We start from the raw sequence: 24,271 nt of genomic DNA on the forward strand, positions 1-24,271 counted from the left end.
CCCTGTCCCTGCCCAACCAGGACCTGGTTCTATCAGCCACTTTCTTCCCTTGTTTGCAGAAAAGTGATGGCTTTTCACGCCTCCTGGTGGGGGACATGCTCAGTGTCAACCACCAGACTCAGAGACAGACACTGCAGGGGGAGGGGCCCTTGGCAGAGTAACAGGCCCTCTTATACCCCCACGTCCCAGACTTCCAGGGAGGGGGGGGCGGCTGTGGGAAGAGCCCGGCTGTGAGAGCCAGCAGGGACCTCGGACTCCTCCACGTCCCGTCCCCCTTGGACTGACGAGGAGAGCGTGGTGCCGAAGGGCTGAGACTCCACTAAAGCCACGTGACCTGTTGCTGACAACCCCGGAACTAGAACCCCGGCCTGAGGCCCTTTCCACACTGTTTGGAAGGAGGAGAGAAAGGGTCCAATGGAGAAATGAACAAGCCACTGCAGGCTGTGGGTCACGCTGGGTGGGACAGGGATCAGGATTTAGAAACAGCAAAAGTATTTTCCTAGAGAGGGTCAGCAAAGAAAGGAAGAAGGAGAGATTCCAAATGGAATTGCACAGAGAGAGCAGGGACTCTTGCCTGGACTTGTGGAGGTAGAAACGGGAAGGAAATGGACAGAGAGCAGATGTCTAAGGACCCCATGGTCTATGAGGATTGATGTCCCGCCCTGTGCAACTACTTCTGCACTGACGTCACTTTAGGGTCCCTTCAGTGTCCTTCAGCTAATGTCGGCTCAAATGAGTCCACAGTGCCTGGACACTGAGTCCCTGCAAACGCCACCCTCGTCACACAGCCCTGCACCTCTGGGGCTGAACACAAAGCTGACAAGGCCACTGCAGGTCTCCTGCCTGGGACCAGGTTCTAAGTTACTTTTTGCCATGAGCAATAAATGTGCTCACTTTTAACTGTTCTCATTCAGAGGTTGGAGGGAGTCACAGCAGAGGCTGCTCCTAGGGAGCTACAGGTCGCCAAGGATGGAAAAGAAGGAAAACTCTTGAGTCCTGGCAGGCGCATTCCAGGGACCTGGCTGGCCTTGCAAAGTCAATGATCAACTTGACCATCGAGACCAGACGGAGGTTACAGCGGCTGTTGGAGGGAACACACGTGGCAGAGAAAGAGCAGCGGGAGAGGAGCTGTCTGCTTGCACAGAGAGCAGCAGGAGTGTGTGTGTGTGAGACCGCAGGTGGGGTTACCTCTGCACCCGCAGCTGCAGGCCTGAGAAACTGCACGTGACTCTCCACTTGCTGAACAGCAACTTTCTCTCGCTCATCCTCGGTTTCAGGGCACTCGGGCCAGCGAGCAGGGGAGAGACCGTCTGGGCCAGTGCGGGGAGTCTTGGCTGGGCTCCTGGGAATCCAAGAACTAGAAGACAGACCAGAGGGAAGGGCAGAGGCTCAGATGATACAAGTTACCAGGACAGGGGTCTGGGATTCGCATCCTGTGAGCACTGGGCACTTCTCAGGAGCCCTCCCCATGGGGCCAGCCTGGGGCTCCTGACCTCTCGTGACTCTCGTCTCATCCTGGGTACCTGGGGCTTGTCACCTCTCAGATGACGGCATGGCCTGACAGAGGAGGCCCAGGCCACAGGCTCCAGGAGGAGATAGAGGGGACAGAGAGCAAGGAGGGGCAGGACAGGATGTGGGGCCTGGGAGGGCTGTGTTAAGACAGTCTGAGCAAAGTGGGTCCTTCTGAGAAGGAAACTGAGGACATGGCCCTGCCATGCCTGCAGGTGATGAACTAGAGGGGCAGTCACAGGGGAGACTGATTTGGACAGTTTCTAAAAAAAGGTTGTGCTTTGCTTCAAAAAGAAGATTAAAGAAACGGAATAAAACCTGGATATGTGAGGAAATTGACCTGTGGGCCCAGGATCAACACTGTTAAAAAAAATCCATGTGAAATCACTATGTAAGTGATAAATCACCGAAAGATATAAGGACTAGACATGACATGGTCACAGCTTTCATTGAACAATTGGGCCCCAAAGTCCTCTCCACCCCTGCACGGTGACAGCAACCCCAACATCAGAGCCTCCTGCTCCCCTGTCCTGCCCACCTGGGAGGAGCAGCCACTGGTGCACAGAGTCAGCGCTGGCTGCGAGGATCCAGGGGTCGCAGGGGAGGCTCCATGTGGCAAAGCCACAGCCACGACCCCACTGCTGGTCCAGCTGGAGCTGCAGACAGTCAGTCACCAGGGCGCTTGGCTGCAGCTGTGTGTTTGCAGCTTGCACCTGTGACACGCAGGGGCTCAAGTCTCCACTCCAAGGCCCTTGGGGACAGGCCTCCTGCATGGGAGTTGAAAGGAGAAGAGGCTTCAGTGGGAACAATCCTAGTGCTCTCTCTGCTATGTCCTCCCAGAACACCCATTTCTGATGTCCCTGTGGGTCAGTGAGACCACCCAGTGACTCTGGCAACACATTGAGTATATAAAGGAGATGTCACCAGTCAGGTGTGAGCCTGGGGAAGCAAAGATCCCAGGTGCCCAGGCTGGTGGAGACACGGCCAGGCACTGGGCAGATGGCAAAGCTCCCAGACCCACCTCCCCTCTGTTCAGAAAATTCTGCCCAAGCACCCAACAGGAACCAACGATGTCTCCAGGGTCAGCCTGCAGGGACATCACTCAGCCCAGGCAGAGGACTGAGCAGAGCGAGGCCACCTGGGACGCCAGTGAGACTGACCAGCTTTCTCACGGGAGGACTCACCCGCTCCATCCAGAACAGACTCGGCCTCAGGCTCGGCAGACAGGGAGGTGGCGCTTCTGATCAGCTCTCGGCAGTCAGACAGGTCAGCACCACCAGGAGGGAAACCCTGCTTCGTCAGTGCCTGTGACAGCCCTGTGGTCCCTGCGTCCTCCTGCAGCTCACTGGGCACACTGGGGAGAGGAAGAACCAAAGATGAAGGCAGGAGGGGTGAGACCCCTGAGCACCCCGCGGGGCCTGATGGGAAGCACAAGGGGGGGTTCAATGGCGTGTGGCCTCCCTTCGCAAAGGAGGCAGGACACCCCCTCCTCGGCCTTGGGCACAGCTCGGCTGCCTTGGCCATGGGGGCGAGAAACAGAGACAGAGAGACAGAGAGAAAGAGAGAAAGAGACAGAGACCACATGGCAGTGCAAAGTGCACTGACAAGATGAGGAGTTAAGGAGGAAGAGACCCCAGATGCCCTGTCAGGTGCAGGCAGGACCCACAGCACACAGGGACCCATAACCTTGGGTCAACCCTGGGGACAGATGACGGTGAATTTCACATGCAGCATTGCAGGGAACATGGGGCCTGAGGCCCTATAGACTCTCTGAGATCTTGTGTGTTCTAGGTCTGCTGTTCCAAACTTGTGCCATGGGGAGACTGTTTGCGAGGACATTCCTGTCAATGACCCAAGGCCACAGTGTGGACAGCAGACAGGCACACCCTGCTGGTCTCAGCCTCACGCAGTAGACCACGTGATCTATCCAAGGGCAAGACACCCTGAGACTGGTCAGTTCCCTTGGTCAGACTCACGCTACTAGGGCCACGAAGGAGACGGACCATGGGGGAGGTGACACCCTTGCTGCAAGGCTCTGCCACCTCCGGGGCAGTGAAGGCATCAGTACAACCAGTGGGCTGGGTTTGCCTCGAGCGTGAAATCTTGGTGACTTTGGCCTCACATTCTGTCCTTAGACACCACCCTGCCCTGGCATGTCGTACTCTTGCTTCTAGCCCCTGATAATTCATTGTCACCTGGAGGCCAGTGATTCTAGATCTTCTTCGTCTTCCTCCTCTTCATAGTTCTCTGCAAACAAATTGAGAAATGTCCAGACATTAAATAGTGCCATTCCCACCGTGACACACGCTGGGCCCATCTGTGCCTGGAGACAGATGACCCGTGTGACCTCGGACACCCTTAAAGAGCTGTGCCCATCTCGTCTGCAGACGTTGACGAAGTAGGGAGGGACCACGTATTGATCCATCTTGTAAAATGCCCCCAACATGGCGGATCGTTGTCATGGTGAGCTCTGAACTTACTGGGAAAAGTTATATTTCGGTCTCAAGGTCACAGGACACTTGCACGGGTTTTTTCTGGATTTCTCCAGCTATGTGTCCCGTCTCTCTTGATATCAAGGACAACTCCACATGTGGCCATGACAGGTGTATTTCCTCTGGTATTCCGACACACCCTGGGCAAGGAGCAGTTGAATTAGAGTGGACAGAGAGATTGTGCCTGGAATCCAGGAACTACGGTACCATTTGCACAGACACAGGCAAGACACCAACCTACTGGGACAGTCACTGGTGCTTTTGTAACAATTATCAGACCCTGCAGGACAGGTCCCAAGTCCCAACATGAAAGAACGGGCTCGTGCAGACCCCTGCCGTGCATGGCCATCAGCGGTGGCTGAGAGTCGGTGACAGTTTCTGCAGTCTCCCCACTCTGCCTAGCTCTGTGGTGCCCACTGTGACCTTGTCGTTGTGTCCCCTGGGTAAGTGTTTGGCCTGGGATTTGGGAGTCACCTGGCTGCCTGACACCCCTGACGTCTGTGCCTAACGCTCAGGCGGCCACCCTCATCCACATCAGTGTGTTTCCAGAGTCTGCTGGCATCTCTCTACCTGGTGACAGGTGCGGGGCACAGAGAACGTGGAGGCTCCCTGGGAGGACACTGGGACTCATCTACTTTATACCAGACACACTCACCAGCTGGACCCGGGCAGGCGCAGTCGTCTCCTGCATCAGGCAGCAGGACAGCGGGAAGGGCAGCGGGACTCAGAGAGGTCCTGGCCACTGGAGAGGGTGACACGCTGCTCATGCAGTGAGGTCTGCTGGGTGGGATTCGCCTCCTCCTCCTCCCCGCTGAGCCTGGGGGTGCACAGGAGAGTAGGTTAAGCTGAGAGAGATCGGGCACCGCGGCATCCCCGGCTGGTCCTGATCAGGGGACACAGGCAGAGGTCCCAGAGGCAGCGAGGCCACCCCTGAAACAGGAAGACAGCCCTCCTCGGACTGCGGCTCAGGGCGGCTGCCGTGGGGTCTGAGGTAGTGGCAGGCGCTCAGTGCACCGGCCACAGGGCACAGTGATGAGGACAGACACCGCCCTCCCCTGCACGGGGCAATCAGGACACGCAGCACAGCGACCCGCAGCACATGCCGCAGCTGCTGTGCGTTTGAGTCCCGCTCTCCCTGCCCAGCTGCAGGGAATAGACGCACCTGAGGCAGCGTGGCCTTTAGGAGATCTCGGGCCTTCTAGGCCTTGTTCTCTCAGTACTGGGAAATGATGTGACATTTTTCTTTTTCTTTCTTGTCTCCGTATACTACCTGCTGTGGAATCCCTGCCAACAACCTAAGGCCACCCTTGCAGAGAGAAGCTGCGCCTGTCCTCCTGGTCACCTCCCATGGGAGAGGGAGGTGGTCACCCTGAGTGCAGGGACACCTGAGACTGGTTAGCTCATCTGGGGTCACCGGACTCCAGCTTATTAAACTGGAGAAATTGGTGGGAAGTGGAAACCAGTGTAAGAACCACCAGGTCGACAGACGCATCTTGCCAGGCAGGCCGGGTGAGGGGATCTACGCTGCACCCTCTGCTGCTCCCTGGAGCGAGATCTCCAGGGGGTGCTGTGGCGCTCATAGCTCATGACTGTCACACTCACCCAGTCTCCATGGGCTCTTGTCCTTCCTGTGTGTTGCTGTCACCTCGAGTTGCTGCAAATACAGTCAGACAGGACCAGTCACCACAGGTACTTGCCTCATGGTCAACACAAACCCAGGGGCCTGTGTAATGCATGGAGGAAAGTACTGCTGGTGTGAGATCAGTTTTCCCTGGAGAATATTCCAGAAGGCCTCAGGCTATGTCTTCTGAGAAGCGGCTAGGCTTCCTGTTCTGAGTCCCTGGGCAGACTGTCCCTGAATTGGTCCATTAGTGTCACACTGTCCTCTGTCCTGTGTCTGGGCAAACAATGAAACATATTTTCCCAGTGAACAGGAAGAGCTTGCCTAGTGGCTCTAGACATGTGGCTACAAGACGCCGTCTTTAGTCATCAGCTGCTGTGGTTGCTATGGGTACAGATGGGATGATCCACTGAGATCAGGTGATGGGTGCAATCTCCATACCCTCAAATAGGAAAGATCTTTGCTGCTACTTAGAGAACAGGATACTTTTCATTCAAGGATACAGAGGGTGTCAAGGGCCCTGCCCTGTTTTCAGGGATAATTCCAGACTCATTCAAGAGGTGTTTGTATTCTGGTGGATAGATGGCCATTTATCAAGGACAGGTCAACATAGAGAAGAGAGAGACCATGGTCTAGAGTTGAGGAGTCAACACTATCTCCAAAGACATAGGCAAGAATATCCACCCACTCAGACAGTCACTAATGCTCAGAGTACGCTGTTCGGATCAGCATTTAGAAAGGACATTGCAGGAGACAACAGACATCCCATCTGCAAAGAATGGACTCCTGCAGACACCTGTGTGCACATGCGTCAGTGGTGGCTGTGGTTTGTCACAATTTCTTCAGTCTCCCTACTCTGTGAGCCCTGTGTTCACCACCCTGAACCTGCCATGGAGCCCAGCAGGCACGAAGCCTACCCACAGGACAATGTGGAGTCGTTCCCTTATAACAGAGCACTCACTAGCTGCATCCAGTGCCCTGGAGACTCCCTGCTCATCAAACAGGATGGCACCGGTGCAGGGAGGCTGGTCGGTGTCACACAGGTCACGGTGACTGGCAGAAGTCAGGTGGCCTTCACCCAACTGGCTCTGCAGGACTCCATTCACCTTCTCCTCCTGCTCCACACTGCTCAACCTCGTGGGATAAAGAATAGGACCAAACCAAGAGGGACTGGACACCAGATCCAAGGCGGTGCTGATGACAGGCATGAAGGACTGGCCACAGAGTGCAAGGGGCTTTCATTTTGAAGAGAAAGAAAGCTATCCTGTTATGATAAAGGAAGAATGTGGGAGCCTCGAGGGCAGGAGTGAGAGAGGAGCAAGTGCTCTGTGCACTGGCCACGTAAGGAGATGGTGAGGAAGGGGACACTGTCCCCTTGGTACCGTGTTGGCAGGCAGCACACACAGAGAACCACGCAGTGGCTCAGCCTCCTGCGTGGACCGTGTTGACTGTTCCCGCAGCAGCACAGTGGGCACAGGCTCCTGACAGTGTAGGTCAGGAGCTCTTGTGCCTTCTAGGACCCTGTCTAGCAATATGGTGACATGGTGCAAATATTTCAGTCTGCTCATATCCCCTGCTACGGAGTCACTTCCAACATTTGAAGGCCAACCACACAGAAAGCAGATGGGCATCTCATACTGAGTTCAGCCATGGGAGGGAGAACAGGTAGAATCTGTGATTGTAGAAATCCTTAAGACTGACTTTTTCTCCTAGTTAATGGGAAATGCCTTGAAGACAGTGAACAACCTTGTTAATGGAAGGAATTTTTCACTGGTTGTGAGAATGTCATCAAAGAACAAACAGTTTTCACACACCTTTGCTGTGAAATTTGTGGCTACTTTGACACCTTGACCAGTGCAACTGGGCCCTCCCATATTTTACCCACCCTCCTCCAGGCCGTGCTTGCTCATTGCTACCTGGGGGCTGGTGGTTCTTCTTCCTTCTCCTCCTCCTGATCTTCGTGGTTTTCTGCATAGAAATTCAGAAATGTCCAGTCAGACATTGAGTAGCTCCACACTACCCCTACAAACACCAGCAGATATCTCTACATGTGGACCATTTCTATGGTAAGAAAACCTAAGGCATAATTGACCAATTGCTGGAGTATGAGTCTGCAGAAATTTGAGAAATAAAACAATAGGCAGTTGCAGTCACAGAAGTGCCCAAACCCTCAGAAGTGTACTCCTACTGAGCATCACACTGGAAGGTCTAATTGTTTCAATAAGACAAAGAAAGGAAATAAAAGCTAATGTCTATATTAAAAAATCCCAAAGAATTAGCAATGAGGGCACCAACAAAATGCTTCTGGAATGAATAAGCCATTGGTAGCAAGGTTGCAGGATACAGAGCTAATATATGCAATCAATTGATGAGTTAAATATCAGCAATGAAGAGCTGGAATTTCAAATTAATACACAATGCGATTTAAGGTAGCTCAAAAAAGACATTCTTAAGTATGAAGCTAATTACATATGTATAAGGTCCACTGAGGAGTGGGGAACCTTGGGGCCACATGTGTCTTTCCAGATCCTTGAGTGTGGCCTTTTGACTGAATGCAATTTTACAGAACAAATCCTTGGGATTGGTCACCTAGATTTGGGTCCTTGGACACAACACACAAAAGCAAAACCCATGAAAAAAGAATTGATAAGTTCAAGGCCACGGTGCATCAGGAGGAAGGACAGAGTGGGGACATTGGGACCTCCACCCTGAGTATTCTGTCCTCTGCTCCCGCTGGCCAGCCCTGATCCTGTCTTGGCCATAAATGTGATGTGCAAACCAGGACAGCTGGGTGAAGAGCCACATTGTGAGTGGAGTGTCTTGTGAGCTGGCACCTGGGAGCAGCTCAGAGTCCTGAGGGCCTGTGGCCACTCACCTGGGCTGAGCGTGCAGGCGAGGTGCTCTGCCAGCCTGTGCCCCTCTGCCAGGTGCTCACTTAGGTCCTGGCCCTGGCAGCTGTCAGGATTGTCCTGGAGGAGGATGGCCTGCAGGTGCTGCTTGAGGAGAAATGAGCCATCTCTCCCCTCTCACAACACCTGCCTCAATCAGGTCAGCTCTCGGGCCTGCTGGTCAATGAGCCTGTTGGCTTCCCTATGGTGGGAACAAAAGCAAATATGAAAAGGCACAGTTGACAATAGAGTATATGCACAGTAGCAGACAGTTCTGTGAAGGTGTCCCCAGGAAGCCTTCCAAGTGCAATTCTAGCACGTATTTGGTGACCTGCTTGTGGCAAAGAGAGAGAAGAATGTGCAGGGAAAGCCTCCCGTGCATCACAGAGTGTCCCTGTGAGATCCTTGATGCTCCCTTCCTGTTTCCTTCTGTAGAGGAGCCAGGTGTCTTCCTGAATCGGCTTCACAACGGTGTCCCTCAGTCCCTCCCTGTGGCCAAGGCCTTTTCCACGTGAAGACACACCCAGCACGTTCTGCTGTGACTGGACACGCAGCCACAGGAAGCAATGTTCCAGCTCCAGCTGGGGCCAGTTGAAAGCATGAAAGACAGAGGATAACCAGGCCAAGGGGACAATGTTCTTTGGGTAACAGTCTCAGAAGCCACATTCAGTCAGGGTGAGTGTGATTCAGAGTGAATGGGACGATGACTGCACAACACTGTAAAGTTTTAATTGTATGTCTGTGACGGGTCCAAGTGCAGTGTTGTCACAGGGATATATCGCACAGTGTGGAGTCGGGGCTTTTAGTGTTTCCATCACCTGAATGCACAGTGTGACTACACTCAATGCTGCTGAGTTGTCACTGTCCTTTGGTTACCTTTATGTTACGTGACTTTCACCCTAACAACTTCTTGTTTGGAAGGAGAAAACCTGGCTCTGAGTCACAGTTGTGGGCCAGAATACATCCTTAGTTTTGTTTTCATCTTGTTTTATTAATATCTGTGAAAAACATGCCGGCCTCGTGCATTCCTGCCATTGCCCTGGCAAGGTGGGCTCTTAGATGTCCCAGCTGAGCTGCCCACATCAGAGACTCACACGTCCCCCTGTCTGCCCCACACACAGCAGCCTTACCTGAGCTCGTCCTCCAGGGTCGGCATCTCTGCCCGCTCCTCCTCCCAGAAGTCCAGCCTCACCCCCAGCACGGACTCCAGGACATCCCTGAACTTGCCACACTCTGAGAAAGACACACACGCTGGCCTCAGTGGGAAGCTGTGGCCACTGCCCACAGGGGAAGTGGCAGGGTCCCTCCAAGGGACCAAAGTGTCCGCAGTCCCAGGTCTTATGTGGGGATTTCTACACCTTTAATTCTCACCCTCCCATCTCCATGGCATTGAGAATTCCTATTGCAAGATGAGGAAGGAGAAGCTGAAAGGCACATAAAGGTATTTGGCAAAAATCGAATTGGGATTTAGGACAGTCAGAGTTCTCTCCCCCAAGGTCTGACTCTGATCACGGGCCTCGTGACCAAGCTGCAGCCTGTGACGGAAATCACTGAACTGGGCACGATGCAGTGACACCTGCACAGCTAGGAAGGCCCTGAGGACCCCACGATTTGTGGGTCCCTCGTGCTGGGAATGCAAAGAGTGCACCAGCCTCTCACAGGTGGAAATCGCATCCGGATGCACCTGTGGGAGACATCAGGCGTTAGACCACGAGGACCCGAGAGAAAATTCCCACACGCTAGTGAGGCTCGGGTCACACTGGAAGTGAGAGACCTGCGAGCTCACAGTGGCTCCTCTTGTCAGGCTCTGCTGTAAAAGCGACACAGGAATTAATGAATGTATCATTGCAACTCCAATTAATAGGTGATACAATAGCACCATGTAAACAGAGGAGGAAACTGAGGCACACCATAGACAAACAACTTGCATTGGTGCCCGGAGACATTCCCAGGGTCCCTGCTGTACACGTGGTCTTCAGCCTTCTTCCATGTTCTTCCTCTTCACAGTATTTCACATGCTTATGTTATGATTAGATGGAAAGGTGTTAATAAAACACAGTTTGTCCTTTCCCAGAACTCATCTCTTCACCTCCATAACAGGCTTCAATTTTTAATCTTCTCTTTAATTCCTTTTGATTAAAAATAATCCTCTCATTTATTGGAAAATAATTTGGAGGAAAAGGATGCAAGCTCAGCCTCAGAGTTGCGAGGTTCCTTCCAATCCTGCTGCTGTGCGCGTGCCCTGCTCCCAGGACCCCTCAGTCGCTCAGGCTTCTCTTTCTGGGCAGGACAAGGGCTGGCAGTGGCCAGGCGCACTGGGGTGGGGGTGGGGGCCCATCCCACACACTGCTTTGCTTGTCACAGGGGCTGCTGCTGTCCTCCTCGTCCCTTGTTCACACGTGGGCCAACATCTGCTAGATCAGGCCATCATGGTCCACGTGCACCTGCTGGCTGTCCTGTGTCCCTGAAGGTTCCCCAGCTCAGGGGACACACAGAGGTGGGAAAGTGTCCCTGACATAACCAGAAGCACCATCTACCTTCCAGCTAAGTTTCAAATCACTTTCTTGGGCTCAAAGTAGAACTGGTGTCCCAGGATGCAGAGCTTCTCTCCCACCAGGGTCAGCCCCCTGGACAGGGTCACTAAGGATTGTCACAACTGCCATTAGGAGCACGCTCCTCTGGAAGCTCCTCTGAAGCAGGGGCTGTGTCCATCCCAACCTTCCCCAGGGGGTAGCTCAGTGCTTTCCTGTTGGGCCTCACCACAATTGAACGGAAGCTCATCAGTCCCAGAAATTACAACCACAGTGACGTTATGTGACTGCAGGATTTTGTGCAGTACACAGGCTCCTAAGAAAAACAGGTGTAGCTTGTGCCCAAATCACAGGCACTTCCTTGGAAGCTGCAGAAATAAATAACTGACATTTTACCTCATGCCCCACCCTACTCCTCACCTGGAATCATGGCCAAACTCTGTGTGCCTCAGTTTCTCCATCCTCAGAAAAACAGGGTTAAAATACCCCCTTTTCCCTTCTTGGGAATATAGCAGGATGAAATTTATTTTGATAAAGGGAAGAGAAGCACCAAGTCTAGAAACTTTATTTCCTCAGAGAGAATACACACAACCATCTGTCACTGAACATGGTGAACCTACAGAACTTACTGTATTTCTGCAGCTGGTTGGCCAGGGAGAAAGCAGTTGATTCGGAAATGTCCAGTTTCTCCCTGAGGTCCAGAACCTGCTGTTTAGCCTCCACCAGCTGGGAGCGCAGTTCCCTGTTTTGTTCCCAGATGTCCATCTGTGCCCTCTGCCTGGACAGAGAGCAGAGGGACCCTGCCATGCTGGCCGCTGTGGCAGGAGAGGCACAGCCTGGGACTGGGGAGAAGAAACCCAAACACACGGTGGGTGAACAACAAATCAAATCCAATAGGTTTCATCAGGACTGAGGGAGGACCAACACTGGACTTCTTCACTTACTATTGGAAAAACGTGATCCACACCCCACAGCACTCAACAGTCCTTCACTTTGTAGTCAATTAGGCTCAGGACGCCGGAGCTCAGAGCTGAAGTCACTGACTATAGCTCAGAGCCCAAGAAAAGTGAGCCAGTGGAGCTCAGCGAGCCACGTAACGGTCTTCAGTCGCCATAATAGAATTCTGTGCGGGTGCACGGAATGTTAGGAGCCCTGCCCCCCAGGTGCCTGGGCCATGCCGATGCACAAGCCAGGTGGTCTGGCCTAAAGGGGACACCACTGATGGGGACACCCCCTGAGCAGCCATGCTCCAGAGTGGTGTAGACACGTGCTCATGCCACAGACCCCTTCATTTCTCAGTAAATCTCAGCACGTTTCCTCTTGTCCATTCCCATGTCTGTATGGAAATATCTAGGTAGGAACAGTTTCCCCCCCAGTTTTATTTCCTTCATGGTTGTGTAGTCACCCAACCATTTCTTTACCATGAAAACAGATCTTACGACTTTTCCTAAATTAAATAACGTCAAACTTTTGCGATGTAAAAATGTAAATCTCTCGTGACTTTCTTCTCTGCATCTTCTCCCATCCCTCCAAATCCATTAGAAAGTATAGAACAAAATTCTGTCCTGTCTGAGTGTCCCTGCTGCATTCCAGGGTTACGTTGGCTTCAGTCGTCTCACAGGGGGCTGTGTCTCTCCTTGTACCTGCGTCACGTGTGACCTCCCACCACCTATGTCCTCCCGTGTGTGGGGTGCTTTGGGTTGTTACTTCCTCTCACTGAACATTAAACTTCATATTTGCTGCTAATGGATTTCTTTCTACTTCCTTGTGTTCCCTTTCCCAGCCGTCACAGTGATTAAACTAGTTCATGTGCAGGTGCTTGAATACATGACGTGACCATCTCTATTGAAAAGACTTGTCAACCTCATGGCAGGTTTTACATTTTTGGTCATTTCATTCACATGCTGCACAGGACAAGGATCCAGAGCACCTTTATGAAACCTTGTTCTGTAGCTCTGTGTGTTGACCTGAAACGGTTGAGCTGTGGTTGTGTTCCACTAACTGAACATGGGAAGGTCAAGGTCATGACTCTGGCTGGGGTGATGAGCCTCCATGGTGCCCACATGCAATGTGGTTTAGGGACACAGCAGGTGAGGCTGAGCTGAGAGGGACAGGCAGGCAGGGGAGAGGGACCCCTGCGCCACCTCCTCACATTCTTGGCTTCCAGTCCCACCCAGGTCTGGTGAGCCTGACACCTGGGAGACGCCCTGTGGCCCAGGTCTCTGCAGTTCACCTGCTGGACCTGCCTGAGTTGAGGGAGGAACTCATGTCATCGTGGGCCCCGAGCGTTCATGTCAGAGTGAAGGAAGGAGGACTGCTCGGCCACGTTTGACAGTGTCTCCCTCCACCCTAAAACACCCCTACACTACACTGTGGATGATGTCAGTTATGAGATGTATGTTAAGCCCCAGTGGCCACTGGGTCCCCATTTCAACCAAACACAGTTTTTGAAAAGATAATATTTCTGTTTCTCTAAGCAGCTCACTCACAGCTCCACAGCAGGCAGCCAGTTCATGTGCTGTATTGTGGCCACTGTGCTAAGTTCCATCTGCTTCCTGCTGTGTCATCCCCAGGAGACCCATGTCATTCCTTGGCCGTAGAAGCAGAGCCATTTTCCCAGCTTATTTGCTGCATTAAAGACCTTCTGATCTGGTGTACAGGGCCACCATTTGGGGCAAGTGGAGAGTGGTTTTGCTCCTGAAGTCACCAGGTGCTGCGAGATGCAGTCAGGTGTCTCCCACCACAGGACACTGGACCCGGCTCATCCGTGTGTTCCGCAAAGCGTCACTTTCTGAGCAGGTTCTTGACCTTTGTAGAGACCCGTTGCCCAACCAGACATCGTGCAAGGATTTCCAGTCTGTCACTGCGCTGCTTCTCTTCTTACTGCTACAATCTAGATATGATCTGTGACGTACACACATGGAGAGGAGCCATGCTGAGGATGTGTGACAGTCAACTGTGACAAAGGAAGCTTGGACCCTCCCTGCAGGACGTTCTCCACATGCTGTGGGCATGAATCAGGAGGAGGTGCATAAAGCCCAGGGCCGTCACTGCTCCTCATCATCCTCTTCCTCATCAGCAGGGGAGCGAGGGGGTGAGCTGTTGATTCCCCACCTACACACACCCCTGGCTGAATTCAGAGCAGACAACTCTCAGCTCCTTTCAGTGGGGACCGGAGCTCCTGTCCTCTGCCCCCCAGTGTGACGAGCACAGGACACTACCCACAGGGATCAGGAACTGCCCTCGCTGAGCTCAACTGACTTAGCTCAGCGTCCCTAGGTGAGCACAGATGTCGGATTTTTCACACAGGGACAGGGTGGACAGACAGTGAAACAAGGGTGTGGGACATTTCTGTGTCTCTGAGCACAAGAGTCACGATGTTCCCCGAGCCTGTGAATGCAGAAAGCCAGTCCAGCCCCAGTCCCTGCGTGTTCCCTGCAAACACGGAAACAGCTTTATTCCCTCCACACTCGTTCTTTACTGCGAGATCTGAGAGTAAATTATGAGCTACTGAAATTCTAAAAATAGAGTCATCGTTTAATTAATTTTGATGCGATGGGAGATTAGGAAGGTGTGGAAACATGTAATTACCCACAAGAACAGGGACCAGCGTCACCTTTCTGGCAGACATGGACTTGAGGGTCCCACTAAACTGGCCTCATGGTGTCTCCAGGTGGCCATGACGGAGTCAGCAGTTCCCCCTGGAGACCTTGGCTCTGTTGACCTTGACACGACCTGGAGGCAGATGCTGGTGGTGTCCTGGGAGGTCAGGAGTGTTGTCACCCAGGGCCCACCAGCTGTTGGAAACAAACAGAAGGGGGACCAGGACAGCCACTGAGGTCACCCCCACACCCCATGGGACCCTCCCTCACCGTGACCACACTTGCCACGATGCACGGCCTACCGGTCTGAGAGCTCCGTGGATGCTGGGACACAGTTTCACCAACTCCGTGTTCACGGTTCCCACTCAGGCCCGGCACCAGGGGGCTCCCCGCAGTGGTCGTCAGTGACTGAATAAAAGTGGTTTCTGACTCCAGCACCCCGTCTACACTCCTTCCCTGAGTGTTCTGTGAGAGACACCCTCCTTCCTGCCAGGGAGCTGCACGTCTCCTTCTGTAGAGAGACCCCTGCCCTACAGTATCAGAACTCAGGGACAGTCCCCTGTGGGGGTCTGGTGACACCGGGACTGCTCTCAGGAATTCCCTTCCTGTTCACTGCGTCATGGGGATGACGTGTCTGTGACCTCTCCGCCCGGCCCCTGGGCTGCCACCAGACCTTTCTCAACTGAAAGGCACAGAGAATAGCCAAGTGTCACTACTTCATGTGCAAGGGTCCCCTGTCCCCGGGTCACTGGCCTAGAGCAGCATGTCCACCCTTCTCCTGCTCAGCCCACCCTGACCTGGAGGGCGTCCACTGCCAGGGCAGCCCCAAGGACGAGGCTGCTGGAGCTGGGCAGGGTCTCACGGTCACTTCTTCCTCCTCTTGGGGTTGGTGCTTCCCTCAGTGTGAACCAGCTCTGAGTCCAGCCTGTGGGTGTCCTTGGCCAGGTGCCTAGGACCCCAGTGCCCTGAGCTCCTCTCCCATCCCCACTGCTCTGTCCAGGCTGGCCCTGGAGGGTTTGGGTGATGACAGGCGTCTCTCAGTGACTCCTGATCTCTAAACCCAATTTGTCCTCATTCTCACCCCGTGTGTGTCCACCTGCACCACCGTTCCCGTGTCCTTGTTTCGGTCATTCTCATCCCCCAACCTGCCGGCTCCCCTTCCTCCATCTGCTCCCTCAGTTCTGAGTTCTCAGGGTGTGGCCTCAGCTCAGGGCCCTGCAGGAGATAGTCACAGTAGGGACCAAGGTCAGGTCTCCACTGCGGGTCGCAGGGCACCTTTACCACAGCTCTGCCCACAGAGACTCAGAGCAAACCCGGCAGGAAGGTCCCTGGGAGAGGTGCAGTTGGAACCTTCACTTCCTGATGGGGAAACTGAGGCCCAGAAGGACTAAGAGATTCTCCCCAGCTCCCTCACCCCTTGCTGGCAGCAGGGCCACCTCACAAGCCTGGGCCTCAGCTTCCCTGTCCAAAGCACCGAGCTCTACCACCAGGAACTCACATCTCTGTTTCTGGGATTTGGGATCCAACATGGCTATTTCCACTGTTAAAACATCTCAGATGTCTCCATCCTGGGACATATCTTTTATCACAGTTCTATAGTTCTTAGCCCTATATTTTGTTCTTTAAGAAGAGGGTCTTGCTGTGTCATCCAGGCTGGCGTGCAGGGCCATGAACACAGCTCACAGCAGCCCCAGACTCCTGGGCTCAAGGGATCCTCCTGCATCAGCTTCCTGAGTAGCTATGACAACGGGTGCCCACCAGTACCCAGAGCTCATTTATTATTATTATTGTTAATATTATTTGTAGAAATGCTGTGGTATTATGTTGCCCAGGCTGGTCTTGAACTCTTGGCCTCAAGTGATCTGTCTCCTAGATCTCCCAAAGTGCTGAAATTACAGGCTGGATCCACTATGCCTGATCCAGTTCTATTATTTATACTCAGTTTTCAATCAATGACTGGTCTCAGGTGACAAAGAAACACAAAGGATAAATTATATGTAACAGAATCACAAAAGAAGTATATTAGGTGATTATCTATAATCTCTTCAGTAGGAAGATGATCTTCAGCAGACCAGGGACTCTGTCCGCCCTGGTGATGACAGGTCTCCAGTGTCCCCACAAGCACCTGCTACAGTAAACAGTCAGTACTAATCAAGTGAATCATTCCCCGTCACTAAGAGTCATTCACTTTTACCAAAGACCTCTCATCCCAACCACCGTCCCAGCCAAATTCCATCCTGGGTCAGTGCGGAAGCAACAACAGCACAGCGTCGGCTCAGCAGATCTGAGATTCAAATGCAGCTTCTCGCAGGCCAGGGATGCTTCAAAGGAGAATTTCTCTACCCTCTTTGAGGCTATAATCCTCATGTGGAAAATAGGGCAGCAGTCACCACTAGGGTTTGGGATGGTTAAATAGAATAACATGAATCTGAAAGGCATCCCGGACTTTACTAGACACAGAGCTAAAGAACATGCATGTGAGTCACTGGGACACTTGTTAAAACATCTCTGGAGATAAGGCCCAGGAATCTATTTCAGAGAAATATCCCTAGAGATTCTCACATAAGAAAAAAGGCCACCATTAAATGCACATCCTGGGAAAAGGTCCCCAGAACTCTGATAGCCACAGGAACAACTCAGCTAGAGCAGACCACGTCCCATGTCCATGGTGGCCTTCCTTTGGGAACTGTCCCCTTTTCCACATAAGGTGTCCCACCTGGTAGGGGACACAAGTGGGAACCCCACTTCCCCAGCCTGGCTTTTAGCTCCTCCATTCTCCTTTAGGTTTCTCCCTCTGATTTAATTGCTGGGGAACCTCAGCTCTCATGTGGGTCATTGTTTTAGAAACATCCCTCTGATTTTCTCCCCCTTGGAGATAGCCTGGGCAGAGATTGGTTCTGGTTCTCTGCAGTCCTGGACTTTCCCTTAAACCATCCAGGTGAGGTGAAAGCAGTCGGGACTGGCAGAAGTCAGCTCAGCACAGAGGACCCCGAGGAGCCTGAGACCACGAGGGCAGCCCCCACGGGAGACAGTGGGAACCATGCCATGGTCAGTGTGAGACCAATTTGGGTGGGAAGCATGTCCCAAGCCATTAAGGGAAGGTGCTGTCGTGAGGAGGAAGAGGAAGAAGCAATGAGTGTGAGAAGAAAGAGAAAAGTAATGATTCCAATGAAGATGAAATATGTGCAGAGCCAAGAGCCCAGAGGCAAAGCCCCACGTCACAGAGGATTCATCCAGGCTTTGACCTCAATCAAGCACTCACGCAACTATTGATGCTGTTTAATTATAGCCGTCCTAGTGGTATGGGCTGGGGTCTCATTGTTGGGTTCTTCCACGTTTCCCTTATATCTAATGCTGTTGACCATCTACCATGTGCTTCTTTGCAATTCATGTATCTTGTTTGGAGAAATGTCTATATAATTCCTTTGCCCATTTTAGTTGGATGTTTGTGTTTCTGTACTTGAATTATAAGAGTTCATTATATTTTCTGGGTATAAAATCCTTAATAGGTTTATCATTTGCCAGTATTTTCTGCTATCCCATGAGCTGTCTTTACAATCTCTTGTGAGTGTCTTTTGAGACAGGAAAGTTTTTAATTTTGTTGGCGCCCCATTTATCTGTTTTTTTCTTTCTTCTTTTACTGCTAAAGCTTTTGGTGACATGTTTACAAAACTGTCAAATCCAAGGTCATAAAGATTTCCCCCTACATTTTCTTCTAAGACCTTTAGTTTTAGTTCTTAAATTTAATTATTTTATCCATATTCAGTTAATTTTTAATATTTTGTTTGGTTAAGATCCACCTTGACTCATTGATTGATAATTTTACATGTCTACATGTGTAAAGAGATCTTCCAGTCAGTGGGATAAACTTATATTTGTTTCTTCTACGAAGTTTTCATTATTTCCAAATGATTTAAAGCATAATAGCAAGTAAACATTTTTTAAAAAATTCTCTAAGACAGTAGAAGTCATTCTGAATGCTAACCTGTAAAAAAAGTATTGAAGTGGAACAATGGCATTGTCATAAGCAGTCCCACACTGCCCTCTGGTGGCTGCATGAGAAAATGGCAAGAAGCCGAGGGGCTCCCTGGTTCTGCTGGCAAAAGGGGAAGACACTCAAACTTAGATACCCCCATGTGTTCTGTGTCACCTTCCTGAGAGCTCACACTGTGTCAGACTCTCATCATCGCCGCCTGGATTCCCCAGTGTCCTCCCGACTGGGACCCTGATGCTGCCACCTCCACACTGTCAGTCCCTCACTGGGCTCAGCCCCCACAGTCCTCTCACCACGTCCTGCTCTGCCTCCAAGACCTTCCTCTCCACGGCCCACGACACAACGCACGTCACCCCCCCCCCACCTTGTGGTCCTGCTCACTGTGGCCCAACATTCTCACCCAACCTCACTTCCCCCCAAATTGTCCTTGTGCAGATCGTCCCCTGGGGTCAGGCTGTCCCCCCCAGCCCTGCACCAGGGACCTTCCAGCATCCAGGTCTTTGTGCACAGGCTCCTCCCTCGGCCTGGTGGCCCCCATAGTGACTGAAGGCACAGTTTGCCACCGCGAACCATCATTCCAGTGGGACACTCACTAAGAGCTGGTGAGAGTTCCTGCTGGGCTCCTGGGGAAACATCTCCCCCCGACACGCCTGTCTGTGGAAGGAACTGTGAAGCCCAGGGATGAGCGTCGCACACTCGGCAGGACTGAAGGGCACTGAGGCAGGAATCTCCCCCAGGACCCAGCACGTCACCTGGTCCCTTCTCTACTGTCCCTGGAGGTGAACTCACTCCCTCCCCACCTGCCTTTCCCTCCCTGCACAGTCGTGGTGGTCTGGAACCTTCCTGGGAATGTGGCCAACTCCTGACGCCCTGAAGGCTCCTTCACGTTTTTACTTATTTAGCCTCATGATTGTCACAAAGCTCATCTCCCCTCGGCTCCCTTAGGTCATTCAAATATTTGAGCTGGGCGTCACCACACTATGGTGTCGAATGTCAAGGGTGATCATTGTCAGGTTTCTCCTGTGTCCAGCCGTGTGGCCCTCACAGATTCCGGACCCTCCTCCATAGACTGTTAGACAGGTGTCCCTAACCCACCCTTGCCCCGGGGAGTCTTGTCCTCCCGCGGGGACGTTCCATTTGCACTACTGCAGACGCAGACCGAGGGGCTGTCCACGCAGCCTGGTCTTGCTGGTGGCCCTGAGCTGCGTGGACCCCCTTCCCGCCCTCCCCTGAATGGCTGCAGAGCCAGGTCTCCCCAGCCTGGCCCCACAGGGGACGGTTACAGCACGGCTGGGCATGTGGCACGTTCCTGCTGCTGCCCGGAGCCTCCTCCCTCCGGGCGGAGCCTGCGCAACCCACGCTGCGGAGACGGAGATGCTGTCCCAGCACAGGGCGAGGGACAGCGTCCGTCACACTCCCGACTTCCGTGCCTGGTGTTGCATGGCTACGTGGAGAAAATCCTTGCTAAAACATCCACGTGTCATTTAGGTGACATTCGTGCTGTGTCTGCCGGGGCTCTCCCTGCAGGGGGAGGGTGGGCGGGGCAGACCGCCTGTGCCACCGCTGCCGGGCCCGGCTGGGCACTGCACACACACACACGGTTCACACTATCGCAGGGAGGCCACGCAGGAGGTGGCCTTCTCTGATTGTGACCCCACTGCAGAGGAGAACTGGCCTCTCCTGGCCCGTGATTAGTGATGCCTGGCAGGGCCGTCCCCTCCCACACTCAGCTCCCTTCTGAGACCTGTGTCTGAGCATCTCCCGTCCTCCTCACGGGAGCCCAGGCCTGGCGGGGTGGTTGTGCGACTGAGCCTGGAGCTTTCCAAGGGCCCCAGGACAGCCAAGGTGAGAGCAGAGACCCTGGGGACAGGGCGGGAGAGACAAGGACCTTGGAGCCCCTGGTTGATTGCCAATGGGTCTCATGGAGCTGCAGCTCCACCTGCAGAGTGGAGGCCCCGCCCAGGACATGCAGGGGACATGAGATGCCACTCACAGGGGAGACTCGGGCAGACCCTGCTGTGCACATGCTGCAGGGGCTGGGACCTGCCTGTGCATCTGCGGCCTGCACAGGGCAGTGGGGGCCGGGCTGGCAGAGACACGGCCAGGTGCTGGGAAGACGGCAAAGCTCTCAGACCCACCTCCCCTCTGTGCAGGAAACTGCCCAAGCACCTGACGGGAACCAACAGGGTCTCCTGAGTCAGCCTGCAGGGACATTGCTCAGCCCAGGCAGAGGACTGAGCACAGTGAGGCCACCTGGGATGCCAGTGAGACTGACCAGCTTTCTCACGGGAGGACTCACCTGCTCCATCCAGAACAGACTGGACCTCAGGCTCGGCAGACAGGGAGGCGGCGCTTCTGATCGGCTCTCGGCAGTCAGACAGGTCAGCACCACCAGGAGGGAAACCCTGCTCCGTCAGTGCCTGTGACAGCCCTGCAGTCCCTGCATCCTCCTGCAGCTCACTGGGCCCACTGGGGAGAGGAAGAACCAAAGATGAAGGCAGGAGGGGTGAGACCCCTGAGCACCCCGTGGGGCCTGATGGGAAGCACAAGGGGGGGTCCAATGGCGTGTGGCCTCCCTTCGCAAAGGAGGCAGGACACCCCCTCCTCTGCTTTGGGCACAGCTCGGCTGCCTTGGCCATGGGGGTGACAGACAGAGAGAGACAAAGACAGAGAGAGAGACAGAGGTCACAGGGCAGTGCAAAGTGCACTGACAAGTGAGGAGCTAAGGAGGAAGAGATCCCCCCAGATGCCCTGTCAGGTGCAGGCAGGACCCACAGCACACAGGGACCCATAACCCTGGGTCACCCCACGGCCCCAGGCAGCTCTTCAATGGATCCTGCAACATGTTTGCTGAATGTGCAGCAGTTTTTCTGAAATGTCTGCAAAGGTAGGTTTATATCTGGGGCATCGTGTGCCTAGTTGCTGTGCCTTCTTGACATGAACTTTCTTTTGTCGAGTTACGTTTCTTCCTGTGGAGACCCTGCCAGCAGGCTGGGCCGCAATGAGGACGGCAGGGACGCCTCCTGATATTTTTTTTTTTTTTTTTTTTTGAGGCAGAGTCTCGCTCTGTTGCCCGGGCTAGAGTGCCGTGATGTCAGCCTAGCTCACAGCGACCTCAAACTCCTGGGACTACAGGCATGCGCCATCATGCCCTGCTAATCTTTTTTTCTCTATATTTTTAGTTGTTCAGCTAATTTCTATTTTTTTTTTTTTTTAGTAGAGACAGGGTCTCGCTCTTCCTCAGGCCGGTCTCGAACTCCTGAGCTCAAATGATCCTCCCGCCTTGGCCTCCCAGAGTGCTGGGATTACAGGCATGAGCCACCACGCCCGGCCCCTGTTGAGCTTTAATCAGTCATTTTTTACTCGCATTACTCAAAAATGCCTTAACTGATATCCTGGCCCCTAGCCTTATCCTCCCTTCAATCTGTCCTCAACATAACCACCTGCTACATGAATGATGTCAAGTCACAACCTGACCACGTCACTCGCCAGCTGACCCCACCCCGCCACTGAAGTGATTCTCAGTCTTGGCCGAGCATTAGAATCACAGGAGAGAACATGTAAAAAGCCTGATGCTTAAACCACACTTCAGCCCAGTGAAGTTGGCGTCCCTAGAGGTGGGGCCTGGGATTACAGTTTCCCATGCATCCCAGCGACTCTAGCACCCAGCCAGCACTGAGAATCCGTAACCTACAGGAAAAAGTTCCAGATCCTCGATTAGGGCCACTGGCTGGCTCCTGCCTTTCTTCAACCTTCTCTCCTGCCACTCCCTCCCCCTCACTCCCTTGCTGGCTCACTCTTACTTATACTTTGAAAGTTTGAGCTCAGCCATCACCTCCTCCTGGAGGCCCCCCGAGACACTGGGTGGGGCAGGCCCCGCTTCTCTGTTATGCCAGGGACCTGTGCATCTCTCAATCGCTGCATCAGCCTCACAGGATTATCATTATCTTTTGATTGTCTCCCTTGAAAGATGGTTTCTTGAGGGCAAGAATTGTGATTAATTTTTGTATCCTAGCACTTGGCAAAGAATAGGCACTCAGATATTTGAATGATTAAAAAGTGAATACCCAAATATGTTCGGTAATATTTAAATAAAAACTCTAGTAAGGGACAACTACATAGTATTTCATCAGTTGCCCACATTAGAGTTATTTCAAGTTATTTTTACCAAAGCAACAAATATAACAACGAGGCATGTTACAATCGAGGCATGCTCAGTTAGCTTCAGAAATAAAATGACTCCTGACTGCACAGCTCCATGATGCCCCATCTGCAACTGCCAACATTCCAGGATGCGCTCATCATGCCGTTACATGTGGCCCAGGCCCAACAGAACCGGCATGTTGCTGACAGAGAGTGGACAAAGGCCTGTTCCTCCTCCTTTAAGCGAAGGAGCCCAGGGAGACTGTGGCTCTAAGAGCAAACACTGGCTGAAACCTTGACTGCCCCCCCCCAGTCGAGCTGGTCTCCCGTCCCTTTCATCGCTGTGGAAACCATCCTGGCCAGAGGGCAGCTTTCACCGCAGCCACGGGATGTGACCTGCAAACCCGTAAGTGGCGGTTTTAGGTTGGCAGGTGCAGAGAGAATATTCTTTGACCAAATTGCTCCTGAAAATATTAAAAGGTGATATTACTGAGCTAGAGAGTAAAAACACGCAGATGAAAAGTTTATTAATGGAAAGGCTTTTACCTTATTCAATTTTGTTAAGTATTTTTCTTGCACACTGTACAAAAGCCTCTTCCACATTCTCTCATCAGCGTACTTGTCTCCAAAAACATCAGCTCTGAAATTGATATCAAACAAAATACAACACCACATTTAGAAGATGAATCATAATTTTCACTTACTAGGAGCCCATTTAGCATTCTTAGAACAGCAGACAAAATATGACATAAAACTATGTAACTCTGTAAATACAAAATCAATATGTGTCAGTTATGTTTTTTAAAATGTTAGAAGCATTCTAACTTTTTCTGAAAAGCAGCTGCCATCTTGTGTTAGCACTTAATCCACTGGAGAGACGGAAGGAGCAACGAGGCTTCTGCAGCTGGCACGACTGCCCAGCAGGAGAAGGCACCGGCCGCACGGCTCTGCCAAAAGCAGCAATTTCCTTCTTCAAACAATCTGTATGTTACCACAAGTACAATCTACACGTCTTTGTACTTTCTAGGGGACTGTATCACAATTTGTCACTCTGCCCGTGGAAAGGCCTATAGGAATGAGCGCTCCTTTTACCCAGCAGAGGGACTGCCAGTCCTCAGACAGGCCTGTTTCTCTGCTCTCCAGGCAAACCACGACCTCTCCAGCCTCTTGTGTCCTCACTTGTAAAGATGTGGACATTTCAGTCACATGAAAATTCCTTTTGTGCTTTTAACATTCTTAGCTTCTGTATTTCTAAACAGATCTTTGAAAACTGTCATGATTCTGGCTTATGTGTTTCTCTCATGTTTATTTTCTTAGCAAGAAACTAGTCAGTTTCCAAGAATGTAATACAGTAGTCCTAGAATCCCATCAAACACCGATATTAGGATATTGTAGTTCTTGATTGGTTCTAAAACTTAAAGTTATTTAAAATGTCTGAATTTTGGCCAGGCACAGTGGCTCACACCTGTAATCCTAGCACTCTGGGAGGCC

General features: G+C 52.5%; 1 protein-coding gene across 14 annotated transcripts; it reads right to left on the minus strand.

Moving 5' to 3' along the window:
• Positions 1-8,629: 8,629 nt before the first annotated feature.
• On the minus strand, positions 8,630-23,417 carry LOC123637413 (putative neuroblastoma breakpoint family member 5). Of its 14 annotated transcripts, XM_045550601.1 has the most exons (8): positions 23,327-23,417; positions 20,937-21,106; positions 15,725-15,858; positions 14,946-15,051; positions 14,633-14,838; positions 11,671-11,883; positions 9,641-9,743; positions 8,630-8,712 (listed from the first exon to the last, which is right to left on the minus strand). In XM_045550601.1, exons 5-8 carry the CDS (start codon positions 14,670-14,672, stop codon positions 8,667-8,669), a joined length of 402 nt encoding a protein of 133 aa, XP_045406557.1. In that variant the 5' UTR covers positions 14,673-14,838; positions 14,946-15,051; positions 15,725-15,858; positions 20,937-21,106; positions 23,327-23,417; the 3' UTR covers positions 8,630-8,666. The 14 variants fall into 14 exon arrangements, 10 of the variants coding, with proteins under 10 accessions (XP_045406557.1, XP_045406562.1, XP_045406564.1 ...); XM_045550606.1 differs by lacking the exon at positions 15,725-15,858; XM_045550608.1 differs by lacking the exon at positions 14,946-15,051.
• Between the last annotated feature and the right edge of the window lie 854 nt (positions 23,418-24,271).

The sequence above is a fragment of the Lemur catta genome, chromosome 4, assembly GCF_020740605.2.
Source record: "Lemur catta isolate mLemCat1 chromosome 4, mLemCat1.pri, whole genome shotgun sequence".
Classification (NCBI taxonomy): domain Eukaryota; kingdom Metazoa; phylum Chordata; class Mammalia; order Primates; family Lemuridae; genus Lemur; species Lemur catta.